The 16846-nt window shown below is 38.6% G+C and overlaps 2 protein-coding genes across 7 annotated transcripts in view; one reads left to right on the top strand and one right to left on the bottom strand.

The window, feature by feature from the left end:
• Positions 1-2046: 2046 nt before the first annotated feature.
• On the top strand, positions 2047-4793 carry LOC122315931. Of its 6 annotated transcripts, none has more exons than XM_043132279.1 (6): positions 2047-2316; positions 2414-2461; positions 2842-2890; positions 3006-3134; positions 4007-4165; positions 4265-4793. In XM_043132279.1, the coding sequence occupies exons 1-6, from the start codon at positions 2126-2128 to the stop codon at positions 4376-4378; spliced, it is 690 nt and encodes a 229-aa protein (XP_042988213.1). In that variant the 5' UTR covers positions 2047-2125; the 3' UTR covers positions 4379-4793. The 6 variants fall into 6 exon arrangements, with proteins under 6 accessions (XP_042988213.1, XP_042988215.1, XP_042988212.1 ...); XM_043132278.1 differs by having other exon boundaries at positions 2052-2316; positions 3000-3134; XM_043132281.1 differs by lacking the exon at positions 2414-2461 and having other exon boundaries at positions 2050-2316.
• A 496-nt stretch (positions 4794-5289) lies between these two features.
• LOC122315930 (proline--tRNA ligase, cytoplasmic-like) overlaps positions 5290-16846 on the bottom strand; it is a 12427-nt gene continuing 870 nt past the window's right edge. The window contains exons 2-13 of the mRNA XM_043132277.1: positions 16733-16784; positions 16462-16547; positions 10007-10099; positions 9653-9769; positions 9021-9208; positions 8671-8737; positions 7563-7685; positions 7294-7446; positions 6724-7008; positions 6367-6585; positions 5830-5923; positions 5290-5520 (exon numbers count right to left, since the gene is read on the bottom strand). Coding sequence (XP_042988211.1) covers positions 5456-5520; positions 5830-5923; positions 6367-6585; positions 6724-7008; positions 7294-7446; positions 7563-7685; positions 8671-8737; positions 9021-9208; positions 9653-9769; positions 10007-10099; positions 16462-16547; positions 16733-16778 — 1536 coding nt within the window. The 5' untranslated portion in view covers positions 16779-16784 and the 3' untranslated portion in view covers positions 5290-5455. The remainder of the gene's footprint in view (positions 5521-5829; positions 5924-6366; positions 6586-6723; positions 7009-7293; positions 7447-7562; positions 7686-8670; positions 8738-9020; positions 9209-9652; positions 9770-10006; positions 10100-16461; positions 16548-16732; positions 16785-16846) is intronic.

Raw genomic sequence — 16846 nt, 5'->3', positions numbered from 1 at the left:
CAATTATCAATGTCATGGTTCTAACACTCATAATCACACTCAATAGCCATTATGTTTCTTAAGTGAGCTCAAATGAAGTCATCATGGAGGTTAATACCTACATTTGTAAGGTCCTGTCATCTTATGCATATGGAATTATTACTTAATTTCGTTGTAATATCTTCCTGTAGTAAATAGAGTGTTATATTAAGGAGAAAATACATGATGGTCTGATAGTGTATGACCCGGTTCTTTAATGAAAAACCTGGATTCGAAACCCCTCACCCCTATATTAAAAAATAAATAAATAACTCATTTATACTTATTTTAACCTTTGATTGGTGACACATCAATTTATAATTTTTTGATGGGTTGGAAAGGATTATCAAAATTGATGGAATGGCCAAACAAGTAAATTAAAGAGATGAGAGCACACAAAGTGGTGGGATAAAGTAAGTTGCTTTTGTTCCATATAGTAGCAAGCTAACTAAACCAGGAACAAGTTTACTTGCAAATACATACATAAATAGGAAAGAAACACGAGACCATGCCAACAACATGCATGGCCCATAATGCACAACACCAAACACCACCAACTCACTTGTCCCTAGCATATAAATAACACCCAATAATATATATATATATATATATATATATAGAAAGGAAAGCATCAATATCCCTTGCATGTGCTGGAAAACCAAAATTAACATGAAACATTTCAGCATCAAATAATAAGCATAAATGCATCTCCGACTGTGGGGGCATTTATAGTGGGAAACACATGCATGGTGTTGTTACTTGGTATATGGTAACATAGCGTGCTGTTTCTTCAAGTGCAAGATCAAAGAAAAAGAACACCCACTACCATCTTTTATCACTATGAGAATCAACACTTTGGAGACAGCAATGAAAACACATGAAATGTAAGAGATTTATTTTTGAAAAAAAAAAATAGTTTGTATTCTTAAAATTACTAAGGATTTTGCACCTTAAACTACCAGTACTTGAGATTATCCATGTTTATAATTTAATTGGAATGCAAAGTGTCAGTTTTATGCATTTTGAGAGTGCAATGCATTAGTTTTAATAGTTGATAAATAATATTTGTAATCAAGAATACATAAAGGTTGCGTATTTTTTCAAAAGGAATACGTGATACTTAGACAACTTATAACTGTATCAAAAATTATTTTTAATAGTTTGATAAATAAGATATAAATTTTTTGAAAATTTAAAATCACAAGCTACTCAATTTTCGAGAGGGCCGGACGGATAGCCAATTAGGCACATGGGTGATGCCTTGGAGAAAGAAAAGTAAAGGTAGAATTGGCTTTAAAATGTCAAATGCCATTGTCTTTTAGTGAAGTTGGAGGTTGCTTGCCGCTTGGTTGGTATTAAACGTCCTTATTGACCTCTTCCTAATTTGTTTGAATGCTGATTATACATCAAATTTGATTAAATATCGTGCATGAACATGTCATGTATTGTTAATCGAGGTGGTGCCGTGACCACCTGATTTCGTTTTCAGTCTTTTTATATGGGGACAAATCATCCCCATGTCCCAACCACATGTACAAACATAACTTGTTTTTGGATCCACCTATGTGTATATATATATATATGTATTAGTTTTATATGTATTCTTTTGGTTGGATCCGAGAAAGTCCTGAGGAGGACCACCTCTTCTTCAAGTATATAATATGGGAGGTGTCTCATTTTTTGTAGTTTCCAACATTTCTGTGGACTTATTATTTGATTATAACTACGGAAAAGGATTATTACAAAGCTATACAGCTACATTTATTTGGAATTTTGGCTGCCATGGCAGTATGGATTAATTTGGTGCTGTTGTACTCTTTTTCAGTCACTATTCATTACCGACACAAATTTATGTGATTCAACGATAATATTCATATCATATTAAAAGGTTTTAAGATAAATTGCAAGTTTTTAGAAATATAAAATAAGCTTATGATTAAATCTAATTTGATGGATTTCCTGTTCTATTTGCCACTCTTTTATCTTCATCCCATTTTATTTTTTTTTAAATATTTTGTTTAAAGACACATCTGTGTAAAAAAACAGAAGCCTTAATAACTTTCATTGCTTTTAATTTCAACTAGCCAAACAGAGGTTGTGAAACTGAATGGGCTTCAAGCTGGACCCTTGGGTACTTGGACCCATAATACGGTTTATAATTTCTGGGAGCTTTTTTCCTTCAAGCACTTGGCGGGCAAAGCAGAGATTGAAGGCGACCATGCCAAGTAGAAAGAAAGCTTCTAAAAAACACGCAACTATCTCGAAAGCAAGCTTGTTCCTCCTCAAGAGCAAGAGTACGTGAGTTTTACCATTGTGGGTGCTTTTTCTAGTCAGTCTTTTTCTCTTTGGATCCTGAACAATATGTTATATTTTTGTGAATAAATTTTATTTGTAGTTACTATGAAGGGGAACGTCTTGCTTTTCTTCTCAAATCGGTTCGGAGGTTAAACTTCAATCCCAGTATCGATAAATTCTATTTTTTTTCATCTTTGGAATTTAATTTTGTTTCACTTGTTAAATGGTACCCGTATTCTATACCCTGTTCTCGTGCTTCAATTTATCCTCCATTGGCGTACGTTATGTCGCCACATATATATTTGAACTGTTTTTTAATATTTTCTTTTATTTGTATTCATTTTGTGTTTTATTCTAAAAGTTGTCGGTTGGGTCTGACTCCCAAAAGTGTGTGTGTTCAGATTGGCTGTATCAAATTTACTCGGTTCTGATTTTGGCTGATCTATTCAACTTGTTACTTCTCATTTAGTCTGTGAACTCAGATTCTCATTCATGATTATGACTATTATCATTAATGTCATTCTACAGGGAGATAGAGTCAGCAAGACTCCGGGATGGGAACTCCTTACCTGAAAAAGTACGGTTCAAGGTTTTCTTTCCCATGTTTCGATTTTGTGTTCCGTGAAATCATGATTGACTCAAAGTCAATCTATGTGTAATACATGTGTATTTTTCAATTTTTTTAGCAACAGTTCTCAATTGGGGTCATTGATGTCACTCGTGCCCTTGAACGCATGCCACCAATTGCTCGAGTGAGAAGCTCTCCTCAACAACCCCATTCAATTTGCAGCAATCATAAAGCACCTTTGGATCAGCTTCAGGTTAGTCTCCTTTTGTTAGGGTCTCGTGTTGAAATTGCGTGCGGATAAAACATTGTTGAACCCAAACTTATAGACATAAACCTATACTTAAATTCATGCTCAAATATATCATATCAAGATTATTTAAATATTTCTGTGTTGTTTATTACCTCAACATGCCCTTTTGATTTATTTTATTATTCTTGTGTGAGATAATTCCTCCAACCTGCTGCTGTAGCATAATGAGGATAGCTTTCATAATTTGCTTGTATCCATCACTAGTGTTTAGTGATTATTAGATGTATTCTGAGTATACTTTCTGTGCACTTCAGCTATTCCTTTTACTATCAATAAAGTTTTACTTTTCTTATAAAAAAAAAAAAAAAACTGCTTCTGTAACAGTCACTCTTCAATTGCATTACAGACTTGAGAATGCATATTTCTGGTCCACTATGTAGACAAGAACTTCATTTTTTGATCGGTAAAGAAGAATGTTATTGCTGAGAAAAGTAGGCATAGCCCAGCCACATGAGACAGATAGGAAGAGCAACACCTATGCATGATTGTCTAAAGATACAAGAAAGTCACTAGTATTCATGCCATTAAAATCTATTACAATTGACCAATGGAATGTAGACAAGAACTTCATAATAAGACGAAACTGAACAATTCTACAAATATGGACAGTTATGACAGGAGAACAGTTTTTTGTTTTTTGGACGAGAACGGTAGAAGAAAATTAATTATGGGGAAGTGAACAATATATTTCATTTTCACCTTAATGGTGGCTATATCTTTCAAGGAGTGATTATGTTCATTGAGTTCTGTCGGTAGTTCACCATAGTTGATTTCTTGGTCCAACATGGATAACCAATCCCGTTTTGAGTTTTTAGGTTGTATTGTTAGCTTCTGATCGGTGGCTGATGAAGCATCTTCCAATCATGGCCTCATCAAGGAGGGTTCCACTGATCCATGTCAAAGATAAGAAAGGAGGCTCTTTAAGGTTGGGTGAACTTTTTAGACTCAGAACAGCAATGGCGATTGGAGTGAAGGTAAAGGTTACTAGTACAGGGTAGCCATCTTATTTTTCTTGTTTATGTACGTTGATCTTGTTAAAATTATATATTTTTCAAATCTCTCACAAAATACAGGCTAAAGGAAATGCCAGTAACCAGCTTTTTGAGAAAATTCTCCATGGTGATGAAATAAATCATGGAACCAATTGCATCGACACAATTGCAATGCCTGATGGACCATGTCAGTGACATGTACAATGAACAGTCATGAAAGGAGTTCGACCCATTGCAGAAAGGGAGGGGTGGAAGGCTGCTGTCGGAACCAGTTACTTGAGACCAACTCGCACATCTTATCGGTCGTGTGAGTTTATTGCTTCTTTCAAGACCCTGAAGAATGATCATATCAAATTTTTGCAATGGTCCACTCGTCTACATGCAATCCGGGAATGTTTTTTTTCTAATTGATCTTATGGTTTTATTTATGTTCTTGTAATTGTTTTGTAAGTATGTAAGTCCTTGTAAATAAAGGGGAATTCATGAAATGTTTTAGGAATAATTACTCTTCTACCATAAATTATTTGGAAAATGATTTGTATAGTCCAAAGATATACAAATAACATGTAATCCTTTAAAAAAATTTCATACAAAAGAATCACCTTTTTCATAGCAGGTATTACTTTTTTTCAAGGTATATAAAGGCTTGCAGTATCTAATATTTAATTTGCATCTTGACCTACCAATGTACATTCAGATGCTACAGTAATGAAGGTATCGTTCAACTCAACATCATTATTTATTTTTTATATCAATTTTATTCATAATAATCAAAACATCTCGAATTAAAACATGAGTTATAGCCAAAAATAAGAAAATATAATCCGTTTAAGAAAAATGGATATATTGTAAGATCAAGATGTATCCACTCGTGTAATCCTACGCAGAACAAGTTTCAAGCAAATGGAGAACATGGTTCATCTGGTCTTCCTTGTAGACACATAATCACAAGATTAAAAATGAAAAAAAAAAAAAAAAAAAAAAATTGTGGGAAGAACTGAAATTATTTCGGATTCGCACCCTAGGTAACGCCCAGAGATTATAACCAAAAAACGAGAAACAGATAACTGCACAAAAACACAATTAAGAGATCAACAAAATGCCTATTTCAAGCAGGAAACACACAACAAATTGATTATGAATAATAAACACCAAGTACGTGCATCCTTGTATGTCTATAGAAATTAATGTCCCTTTTTGTTTCCTTAATAGTTGTTCACTCCTTGGCATGTCTAAAAGATTGCGAAATATCAAAAGACAAAACCCAATAATCTAGTAACTCCGGCCCCAGTAGGTCCACTTTTTTGCAGGCTTTCCCGAAGCAAAGCATTTAGTACCTGTGAAAAATTACCCAACATAAAAGACCTTAAAAGCAATATTCCATAAGACATGCAATCCAAAACAAAATCATATCATGAATCGGATAAATCATTTGGTGCACATAGAATGGCAAGATGTTGCGTCATCCTACGCGATCACTGCCAAAAAGCAAAAGCATTCACAGGGAATAGCCAGTATAAAAAAACGTTATGGAAAATCTACACTTAGTTAACCTCCGGCAGTGTCAAATTCTGCTTGGTACGTTTTAAATACCATACCATTGAATGAACATGCAACCCTGACATCAAACATATAGGGGGTGGTACCTTCTGGGAGCTCTGGCTGGTCAAATGGGGAACAAAGGCTCTTAGCTGCTCCCATTTCACCTTTTGTCCTTGCTTTCACATCTTTTTCCACCTCCTTCAAGAATTGTACAACAAATAAACCATGTTCAAATAAATTTATGAAAAGCACAAAAAAGAAAAGAGAAGGAAAAAGGAGGTTGAAATACTGTTTGCAGCCTCTTGAGAGAACATTCCCTCTATGCATGACAAAACGTAACTTACAATACAAATTTGCATAGTGAGCAATATGAAAGCAAAAGCTAAAAGAAATACATTCAAGTATTTGCATGAGGGTAAATACCCATTGAAAATTTTGAACGTCTACATTATTCAAAATGCAAAAAATCAATGGGAAATCTTGCTTTTTTTTATATGACCATAGCATCGTAACAATTTAGCTGCTTTAAATTAGAAGCCATGGATTAATGGCTCCCTACAATCAATGGAAAATCTTGTGATAACAAGTGGCAAAAAAAACTCTATAGGCAAGTACATAACTTGGAGAATTCAATATTATACCTCCTCATCACACCAAGGAGCTAAGATCAATTTCCTTTGGCCAAGTGCTTCCACAAATTCATCCCAAGTTTTTACAGTCTGAACGCATGCATCTCGTTTTTGTTTTGCAACATCAAACAGACTTTGCTGAATTTTATCTAGCATTTCTTTCACCTGCTCAACCAAGCTGGCCCTAGGGATATCTATTTTTGATGAATTGTCACGGCGAACAGCACGTACCTGTGAATAAATTCAGGGTTCATTCTCTGGTTATTCAACTGTTGAATAAAAAACAGAAGACGGTAGGTGCTGCCAATGAGATACAGAACAAACCAGGAAGCAAGTAACAAAGTAGAAAATAAAGATAGGCTAGCTGACCTGATTATTAGCCAAGTCTTTTGGCCCAATTTCAATTCTTAGAGGAACGCCTTTCATTTCCCAATTGGAGTACTTCCAACCAGGAGAATAGTTATCTCTAAAGTCTGCCTTAGCACGAATACCTGCCTCAGACAAGGCATCCACCGTGGCAGAACAGGCATCAAAAATTCCCTTTGTATCAGCATCTTTATATGGCACTGGAATTACAATAACCTGGACCGATGCTACTTTAGGTGGCAGCACCAAGCCTTTATCATCCCCGTGAACCATTACCATCACACCAATCTGAACATAACCAGTAATATTTTTAAGAGAAGGGAAAAAAGGGATCAATCTGTATCAACAGAATGGCAGATGTCTGCCAAAAAACTCACTAATGTGCAAATACACCATTCCAGCCCCCATCTAAATAACCGCCAACACCCCCCAAAAAAACCATAAAAGTCAAAAAGTTACTGGAAACCAGGCATGTTCCTTTTTTTAAATTTCCTTTTCTACTGCCAAGGAAATATACAGGCTGATTAATTATAACTGTTCAACACAAATAGTTAATAAATGTCAACAGATTACCGTTCGAGTGCTATAGGCCCATGAGTTCTGCCAGACCATACCCTTCTCTCCCTTTTCATCTTCAAAGTTTATCTCAAACATTTTTGCAAAATTTTGACCCAAACAATGTGAGGTTGCACCTTGTATACCACGTCCATTGTTTGGAATAAATGCCTGACATACAGTAAACAGGACATGTTTGAAAAAAAACAAGTTTCAGCACCAAGTGTTCAATCTCTGTCAAATAAGACAGAGGATCAATTAAACGTGCACATTTAGTTATCATAAACCTCAACACTAGTGGTGTATAGTCCGCCAGCGAATTTCTCCAATTCACTCTTCTTTCCCTTTACAACAGGAATAGCCAAGAATTCTTCATATATTCGTCTATAAAGCTCCAAAACATCAAGAACCTGAAATAGGACATAAACTAAACCAATGATATTTGTAAACTATGGTACCCATGTGCCACTTTTCTAATGTAAAAATGAAAGATAAGAATCGCCTCTTCATAGTGGGGAGAGAAGAAAAAAAACTGGCTGACAGGAGTGTGAAAACATATAGCACAGACATGCTAGGCTTTTTAAAAAATATATATTTTTTGGTGATAATGAATCAGAAGGGTGTCACACACTTGTTGCAATTATAACATCTGGTAGTAGTATGAAGACACAAATAAGTTCAACTTTTTCTTACTGTAGATGCAACTTCATTGAAGATGGCTCATTTTCAAGAAAACAATACAAGTTTCTGTGTTAATAAATTATGCCCATAAATGATAAACCCCAGAAAACATCTTAAAGACTAAAACAAGTGCCACTGGGAAGAAAGGGCTATTATCATTTCAAGTTAAGAACCATTTTTCTTTTTTGGTATGTGTCATCTTTTTGTTCATCATTTGTTTTCATTACGCAGAATAAGCAAAGATTTCATATCCTGAAATGCTTTTATATTAATAGTTTTATTATCTGGAGCTTCACATCTATTGAATTTCTGAAATACAGAATTTGGTTCGTAGTGGTAGCAAACAACTTGACATGATTGTGAAGACAACTGCAATAATTAGTTCATAATCAACCGCAAAAGTGTGAAGTAAACAAAAGACCACAAATGCAGGATAGGCGAATACAAGAACATCATGTGGTGTATAATGCAACGGAAGATATTAGATGAAGAAAAGAAATTGAGAAACTCCTAATTATGGAGGGCGAGTGCCACTTCTAGTATCAATGAGAAGATAAGATACTGCAGCATATAACTTGGGATTAAAGTGCACATCAACAATTAAGAGGAAAAAAAGGCTACCAACCAGTCTCTTGCTTTTCCATTAATTACAATAGAAAGACTCGGGATAAAATTTTGGGGATAAATCACAATCCAAAGAGTGGAGTTTCATACCTCTGCATCTGCCTCTGCTTTTGTTGCAAAAGCAGTATGCCCCTCCTGCCAAAGAAACTCACGACTCCTACAACCAGAAACACATGCAACCTATTACCATAATTGATTCTAGATAAATCAATATCCTCGTCAAACAGTGAAAGAAGATTATTCAACTGATAAAACTTAACAGCAGTGATGGGATGATCTGAAAATTTTTTTCCTCATGATTTCCTTGTATCTTTTTCTGTTTTTACCCAAACAAAAAACATGTCATCCCGTCTCGATTTCAGGAACCAATGCATGCCAGCAACATGGTTGAATGAACTCCAATACAAGTAAAAAAGAAAAAGAAAACAGAAAGCAACTACCTGATAAATGGTGTGGGATTGCTGAATTCCCATCGCACAACATTACACCATTGATTAAGTTTCAATGGCAAGTCACGGTGTCCCCTAATCCACTTGGAATAATAGGGATACATGACTGTCTCACTGGTTGGGCGAATGGCTATAGGCACTTCCAAATCAGACTCCCCAGATTTTGTCACCCATGCGACCTAAGCAAGCCCAAGATCCAATGTCGTTGGCAACCTTCTCTTTTAATAAATTGAATTATCATGAAAACAATCGGATTTCAAAAAATATCAGGGAATAAAATATTTCCATCAACGAAGAACCATCGACTTAAAATAGTTTAAGCCCCCACCAGTTTAACAAAAAAGTACAGATATATGAACTCTGCACAAAAAGAACTAATCCCACAAATAGAAACAAAAACAATGAACCAAGTTGTGTTGCACTCTAGATTAGCAGTAATGTCTCCAAGATCAGAAAAGTACACTTTTAAAAGGAAAAATTTTAAAGAGCATTTCAGTTTCCAATTTACACTAGCATTGGTGTGTTAATTGGAGCACAAAATAAGTTCTGAACGTTATCACCAGAATAAAATGATAAATACCACAAAAAAATATTGTGAAAAAAAAAAATATTTTGAATTTCACCTCAGGAGCAAAACCCTCAACATGATCCTTCTCCTTCTGCAATACGCCAGGAGAAACAAAAAGTGGGAAGTAGCAGTTTTGGATGTTCATTTTCTTTATTTCAGCATCAAAGAATGTCTGCGCATATAGATTAATGTAAAATTAATCATATCGGACATTAAATCCGAAAAATGTAAAGCAAAAAAAGAAAGAAAAAATAAAACCACAGCCCTGCAAACAGATGGAAATAACCAGGGGTGGCTTCAGGTTTATATCATCAAAACTACCATTTACAGAAATTTCAACAACGGTTGTGAAGTGTCATCCATGTCGAATGAACAATAACAAAGAATTTAAATAGCACTTCAAACTCACTTGCATGATCTCCCAGATCGACATCGCCCATGGCCTCAGTATATAACAGCCTGAGATATCATAGTACTCGATCAATTCAGCATTGACAACCACCTACACGAGCCAATATAGGATTAATTGATAATAAAGGCCTGAACATCAAATATTTCACCAAAGTTTGTTGCCTTTTTTGGACATGTATACTGAAGTATGTTCCCTGAACTACTTATAAAAAAAAAAAAGTATGTTCCCTGAACTACATGTATACCTGGCAGTTTTTCATAAGAATTTCATGACGAATTGTAATTCTGTGTGGTGATAATACAGGATACATATCAGTTTCTTCGCACAATTAAATGCCACAAGACCTATCCTCTTACAACTTTTTTTTTTTGATGAATAAATAAATATATTGATCAAAGAAAGGCAAAGCCAGTTACACAAGACTAATGCCCTAACTAGGTAGGCACATTAGAGATCAGAAAATCATGTAGGACCATGCCATTAAAATCCACAGCTATGGCCCAATTACAAAGAGTTCTGAAAAATAAAACTTTTAGTTCCTCTAAAGATCTTTCTTGGTCTTCAAAAGTCCTCTCATTGCGCTCCTGCCATAAGCACCACATAATGCATAGAGGAATCATCTTCCACATTGCTCAAATTGGTTGCCTTCCGCTTACATTTGGCCAACTCGCTAAAGCTGCCTTCACAGTCTTCGGCATAACCCATGCCATGTCTAGTCGAGTAAATACCTCATTCCAAAGGGTTCCAGCTGTATCACAATGCAAGAGAAGGTGATCTACCGACTCTTCCCCACCTTTACACATACAACACCACTCTGTAATAATAATCCTCCTTTTCCTCAAGTTATCAATTGTGAGAATCTTTCCCAAAGAAGCTGTCCAGACAAAGAAGGAGACTTTGGGTGGTGCCTTATGTCTCCATATCTTTTTCCAAGGAAACTAAGCATTTGGTTCCATAGTAAGTGCCTTATAGAATGAGCGAACAGTGAAAGAGCCTTTTGCTGCCAGCTTCCACCACATAACATCCTCACGCTGCCTATTTGGTCTGATGGCATATATTAGGCTATAGAACTCAGCAAAGCAACTTACTTCCCAATCTTGTGCCGCCCTACTAAAGGTAACATTCTAGTGAATATGTCCCCCCGAGGTCTCCAAAACATCTGCCACTGAAACGTCCTTTGCACTTGCTAGCTGGAGAAGAGGGGAATAAATCTTGTAAGGTCCTGTTGTCACACCAAACATCACTCCAAAATTTTATCCTTGAGCCCACACCCAGTTGTAACTTAGCAAAGCGATTAAACACCCCTCATCCTCTTCTTATGTGTTTCCACAGCCCTACGCCATAGGCCCCCCTTACTTCTCTAGAGCACCAATCCCCCCATAGAACACCATATTTCTTCTCAATCACCATTTTCCATAAGGATTCTGGTTCTGTCGCATATCTCCACAGCCATTTTCCTAGTAATGCTCGATTGAACACCCTTAGGTTTCTAATCCCCAACCCTCCTTCCGAGATGGGACGACAAACCTGCGCCCACTTAACCAGATGGAACTTGAATTCCTCCCTCATCCCCCCCCCCCACAAGAAGTCACGTTGGAGTTTCTCAATACGGGCCGCTACACTCGCCGGTATTGGGAAAAGAGATAAAAAAATAAGTAGGTAGGTTAGAGAGTGTACTCTTTATCAGAGTAATCCTACCACCTTTAGACAAATACATTCTCTTCCATCCCGCCAGTCTCCTCTCAATTTTCTCAATCACAGTATTCCATACCGACAACGCCCTCGAGGCACTTCCCAGAGGAAATCCCAAATAAGTCATAGGTAGTGACGTTATCTTACACCCCAACGATCTAGCTAACTAACGCATGTTAGTCACTTCCCCAATTGGCACCAATTCAGATTTCTCGAGGTTTACCTTCAACCCAGACACTGCCTTGAAACAAAGAAATAAAGCCTTCAGTGCTTGCATCTGACTCTCTGTTCCGCTTCACACATGATAAGGGTATCATCTGCAAACAATAGGTGAGAAATATTAATAATGCCCCTATCCGGGGTTCCAATCTCAAAACCCTCAACGAAGCCATTCGTAACCAGGGCTGTGATCATCCTGCTTAAAGCCTCCATGACTATAACAAACAATAAAGGTGACAACGGGTCCCCTTGTCTCAAACCACGTGAACTATTAAAAAAGCCCACTGCACCGCCATTTACCAATACTGAGAACTTCGCCGTCGATATGCACCAATGGATCCATTTCCCCCATCTCTCCCCAAAACCACATCTCCTTAGCAAATTGAGAAGAAAATTCCAATTGACATGATCATATGCCTTTTCCATGTCTAGTTTACACAATATCTCAGAATTTCCAGCCTTCAGTCTACTATCAAGGCATTCGTTTGCAATAAGTGCTGCATCTAGAATCTGTCTTCTTTTTACAAAAGCATTTTGTGGATTCGAAACAATCTTCCCCACCACCTCACTTAGTCTGTTCGCAAGAACTTTGGAGATTATCTTATATACCCCATTCACTAGACTAATAGGCCGATATTCTGTGATTTCCAACGCCCCCACCTTCTTCGGTATCAGTGCAAGGAATGTGGTATTCAGACTTTTTTCAAATTTTCCAGCCATATAAAACTCTTGGAACACCTTCATCAGGTCCTCCTTTATCACTTCCCAACAATCCTGAAAGAAACCCATAGAGAACCCATCCGGTCCTGGAGCTTTGTCCCTGGTCATTTTCTTCACTACCTCATAAACCTCTACCTCTTGGAACTCCCTCTCCAATCGTAGCACATCACTCGGCTCGATAGTATCAAAACCCATACCATTCAAAGGAGGCCGCCATCCCGCTTGCTCTGCAAGCAAGTTCTCATAGAAGTCAACCATATGATTGTGAATAGCCTGTTCTTCTCTACACTCCACCCCTTCAATTTTCAGCATCTCAATATTGTTGTTTCTTCTATGCGAATTTGCAATTCTATGGAAAAACCTTGTGCTTCTATCTCCTTCCCGCAACCATAAAGCCCTAGACTTTTGGCGCCATGACACCTCTTCTAGAAGTATCAACCTCTCAACATCAGCAATCAACTCAGCCTTCCGACCTAATTCTTCCTGTGATAGTGGTTGTACCGCCTGAAGCCTCTCAAGCTCTTGAATTTCCAGCATCTTTATTTTTTCGTTTTCCCCTACATTTCCGAATGACTCCGTGTTCCATACTCTTAAATCTCTTTTAAGAGCTTTCAACTTGCCAGCAAAAATGAAACTGGGCGTACCTTGGAACTGGTAGGAAGACAGACCACCACTGTTTGACCCTATCCACAAAACCTTCAGATTTTAGCCACATATTTTCGAATTTGAAAGGTCGTCGACCACTACATAACCCTCCGCAATCCAACATAATGGGCCAATGGTCTGACCCTATCCGGGGCAAACGCTTTTGCCATACATCCGGGAAATGGCTTTCCAATACTAGTGAAATTAGGAAACGATCCAATCGCGACCATGACTGATTGTTAGACCAAGTAGCGGTACCCCCAGCTAGTGGCAAATCTACCAAATTCAGATCAAAAATACATTCCGAGAACTCCTCCATGGCTGGCCTCATTCTTCTACTTCCATCAACTTCACTACAGAATCTTGCAACATTAAAATCTCCCCCAATGCACCATGGAAGATCCCACCAAGTGTAAACCCCGGCTAATTCTTCCCACAATAATCTTCTATCCATATCTACATTGGGGCCATATACACCTGCAAAGGCCCATAGAAAATCATCAGACACACACTTAAACGAACAAGCTACCACGTATTGTCCAATAAGCTCATCTATCTTCTCCACCACCCGCTTATCCCACAACACCAACACCCCACCCGACGCTCCGTTAGATGCCAAAAATGCCCAATCCACATGTACTCCACTCCATAAACTCCTCACAATCCTCCTATCAATCATCTTCAATTTTGTCTCTTGCATGCATACTATATCCACCTTCCACTCCCGAAGCATGTCCTAATCCATAGGCGCTTATTAATCTCATTAAGCCCACGGACATTCCAAGAAACAATTTTAGGCTTCATTGAGGAGCAATCAGCCCCTTACCTTTCACTCTACCCCTGCTGGAGCTGCCCTCCATATTCATGGACCACATCAATCTTCTCAATTCCCGCTGTTTCTTCGATTGGCCTTTATTTTTTTATTATGCCCAGCCTCCATTGCTGTGAGCAGTGCCATAAATTGCTCCTCGTATCTGTCACAATCTAACCCCACAAATTTTTGGATCTCTCTCACCTTATGAAAGACCCAATCCGACACTTTCGATTGATCCGGAAAATAGAAATTCAAAGGTACAGGATCCTCCCTCCTACAGTTCTGGAATCCATGTAAATCATCTTCAAAAGAGATATCTTCCAACCCCAACTGGCCACTGACATCAGATAACACCAAGTCCCCATCCACCGACAGCATTGGATCCTCCGATCCCTCCCCCTCTTCCTCCCTTGAATCAAAATCCATTACAACTCGATTCTGCTCTTCCATCTGCACTAAACCCAGCTCCTCCATGCATATCGGCACTTTCTGGCTTTCCTTAGGCTGAAAACTGCTCTCCAGAATCAACTGCAAGCCCCCCGACAGCTTCTACATTTCGCACTGTTCCAGCCTCACCGGTGGGACCTCATCGGAATGGTCCATCGCCGTCGTCGGCGTTGTCTGTGGGCTCGCCTCCCTCCTTGCCACCGTCGGCGAGCTTTGCGGCAGCGTCTCGGGAATATGCTCAACAGAAACGTGGCCTGACCCGGTACCTGACCCATCTAAAGGCAACAGGTAATCCGCCCGAGTTCCAGGGCTTCCATTCGGATCCAAGGGGCCAGGCTGGGATGGCCCAGGCCCACCCTCCTTTTTGTCCCGGCATCCTGGGTCGAGACTAACGAGACCCTTGGGCTGGGCTAGGTTTAACCCCCTGATATGGATTGCTGCCCTGGGCTGGGTACTAGGCCCAGCCTTTTTACTCCAGAAAAGCCCAGCTCCCTTTCCCCCCCCTCCTGCATGCGATTTCCTTTCCCATTTCAGCCCGACAAGACCACGTACCTCCTCCATTTCCTTTTGCACTTTCCTCACCTGTCCTTGTAAATCCGTCAACCTTCTGCTTGCCTCCCACGCCACCTGCCCATAATTCCACCTGCCACTCTCTGCTCCCCGTACCAAATGAGGGGCTCTACACACCTCCCTGACAGTGTAGCTCTTTCCTGTCTCATCCCTCCTCAGCTCGTGACTAGGCACCGACGCCGCTAGAACCTCCTTAAACGACCGAGTGAAGACATTACTCTTCCTCCCCCCTCCGTGAGCCTGAGCCCCATTAGAGGAGACACCCCTTCTTCCAGACGGCTGCACCATCTCCGATACTAGCTCCCTCAACCTTCTCCACCCCCACCCTTCTTCTCCTGCCAGGAAACAGAGTAAGCCATTTCTTCCTACCTGGCCATACTCTGCTATCTATAGAAAACGACCCCGACTATTCGCAAATCGTTGTGCAACGAAACTACGGTAACCTTCCCTAACCACTGAGTACACCTCCTTCTTCCCCTCCTTCAAACAATCATCCAGCACTTTTATGAACCAAAAAGACGTATTGAGCCCCACCAGCATCTCATGTCTCGCCTTCCATCCCTGCTCTGAGATGCGTAGATTACCTCCCTCCTTAGCGAGCACAATGAGTTTAGACTCTATTACTAATTCCTTAAGCCACACCATTCTTCCCCAGAAAGAATGGTGAAGATAATAAATAGAAAACTAACAATGTGTGAAAGAGAATCAAACGGTCATCTCCGGCGAGAAGCACCAGAGATGAGAGAGTTTTTAGAAAAGGATGTTGTCCCTACAACAGCTCATGATGGAATCACTAAGGCCCAGTTTGGATTGCACGATCATCTCATCTCATCTTATCCAATCACATCTCATCTCAACATCCAAAAACTACAAGCACAGACACCTTTCAACTTCAAATCTTGAACTTTTTCATCTAATCATTACAATTTTCCCAAACTTCCAAATAAAGCACAAAAACAATTCAACTTTTTTAATTCCCAAAATAAAAATAATATTAAAAATTACATTCTAACAATATTTTAACTTTATAATATTTTTATTAAACTTTTCTCTCTCCTTTCCCAAAACCTCATAAAATATCTTAACTCAAACCATTTCACTACCATTCACAGATCATCTCATCTCATTTGACTATCCAAACAAGCCCTAAATCATTGTAAAATATCTCCTAAAAGGTATTCAATCATGATGATATGCTTTTCTATAAGTAATCATGATGAGATCTTTCCCCAACTAATTTATAATTTGACTAGAGAATCATCATCAAACATGTAAAGGGAGACAACTTAGTATTATAGTATTATGATATATATTAAAATGAGATCATGGAATTGTATGTTAGAACCTCGGAATACCACTCCCCAAAATTATCATCCTTGCGATTGGTTATTCCCAAACCAGTCTCCTTCTTCACCTCCTTCTTCTTCCCCCCTGTAAAATCAATTACGCAGCATCAGACACTCGAACAAACCAAGGATGACTTTACAAAATGGTCAGAAGTATATGTGAATGCACATAAGGAAACATGTACATACACAGGATCAGGCAAAACTAGCCCTCTACAACATAAATAGCATCAGGAAATCTAGCACCATACAATGGGGAAAAACACTCACCACCACTGGCATTAGCTTTAGACTTTTTTGTGTCACCACCAGCCATGTCCTCCTGAGCACAATACCCAATGATAATCAAGCTAAAATGTCCGGAGTAAAGGTTTTGAAACCAAA

The sequence above is a fragment of the Carya illinoinensis genome, chromosome 7, assembly GCF_018687715.1.
Source record: "Carya illinoinensis cultivar Pawnee chromosome 7, C.illinoinensisPawnee_v1, whole genome shotgun sequence".
Classification (NCBI taxonomy): domain Eukaryota; kingdom Viridiplantae; phylum Streptophyta; class Magnoliopsida; order Fagales; family Juglandaceae; genus Carya; species Carya illinoinensis.
This window is presented reverse-complemented; position numbering and strand designations above follow the sequence as displayed.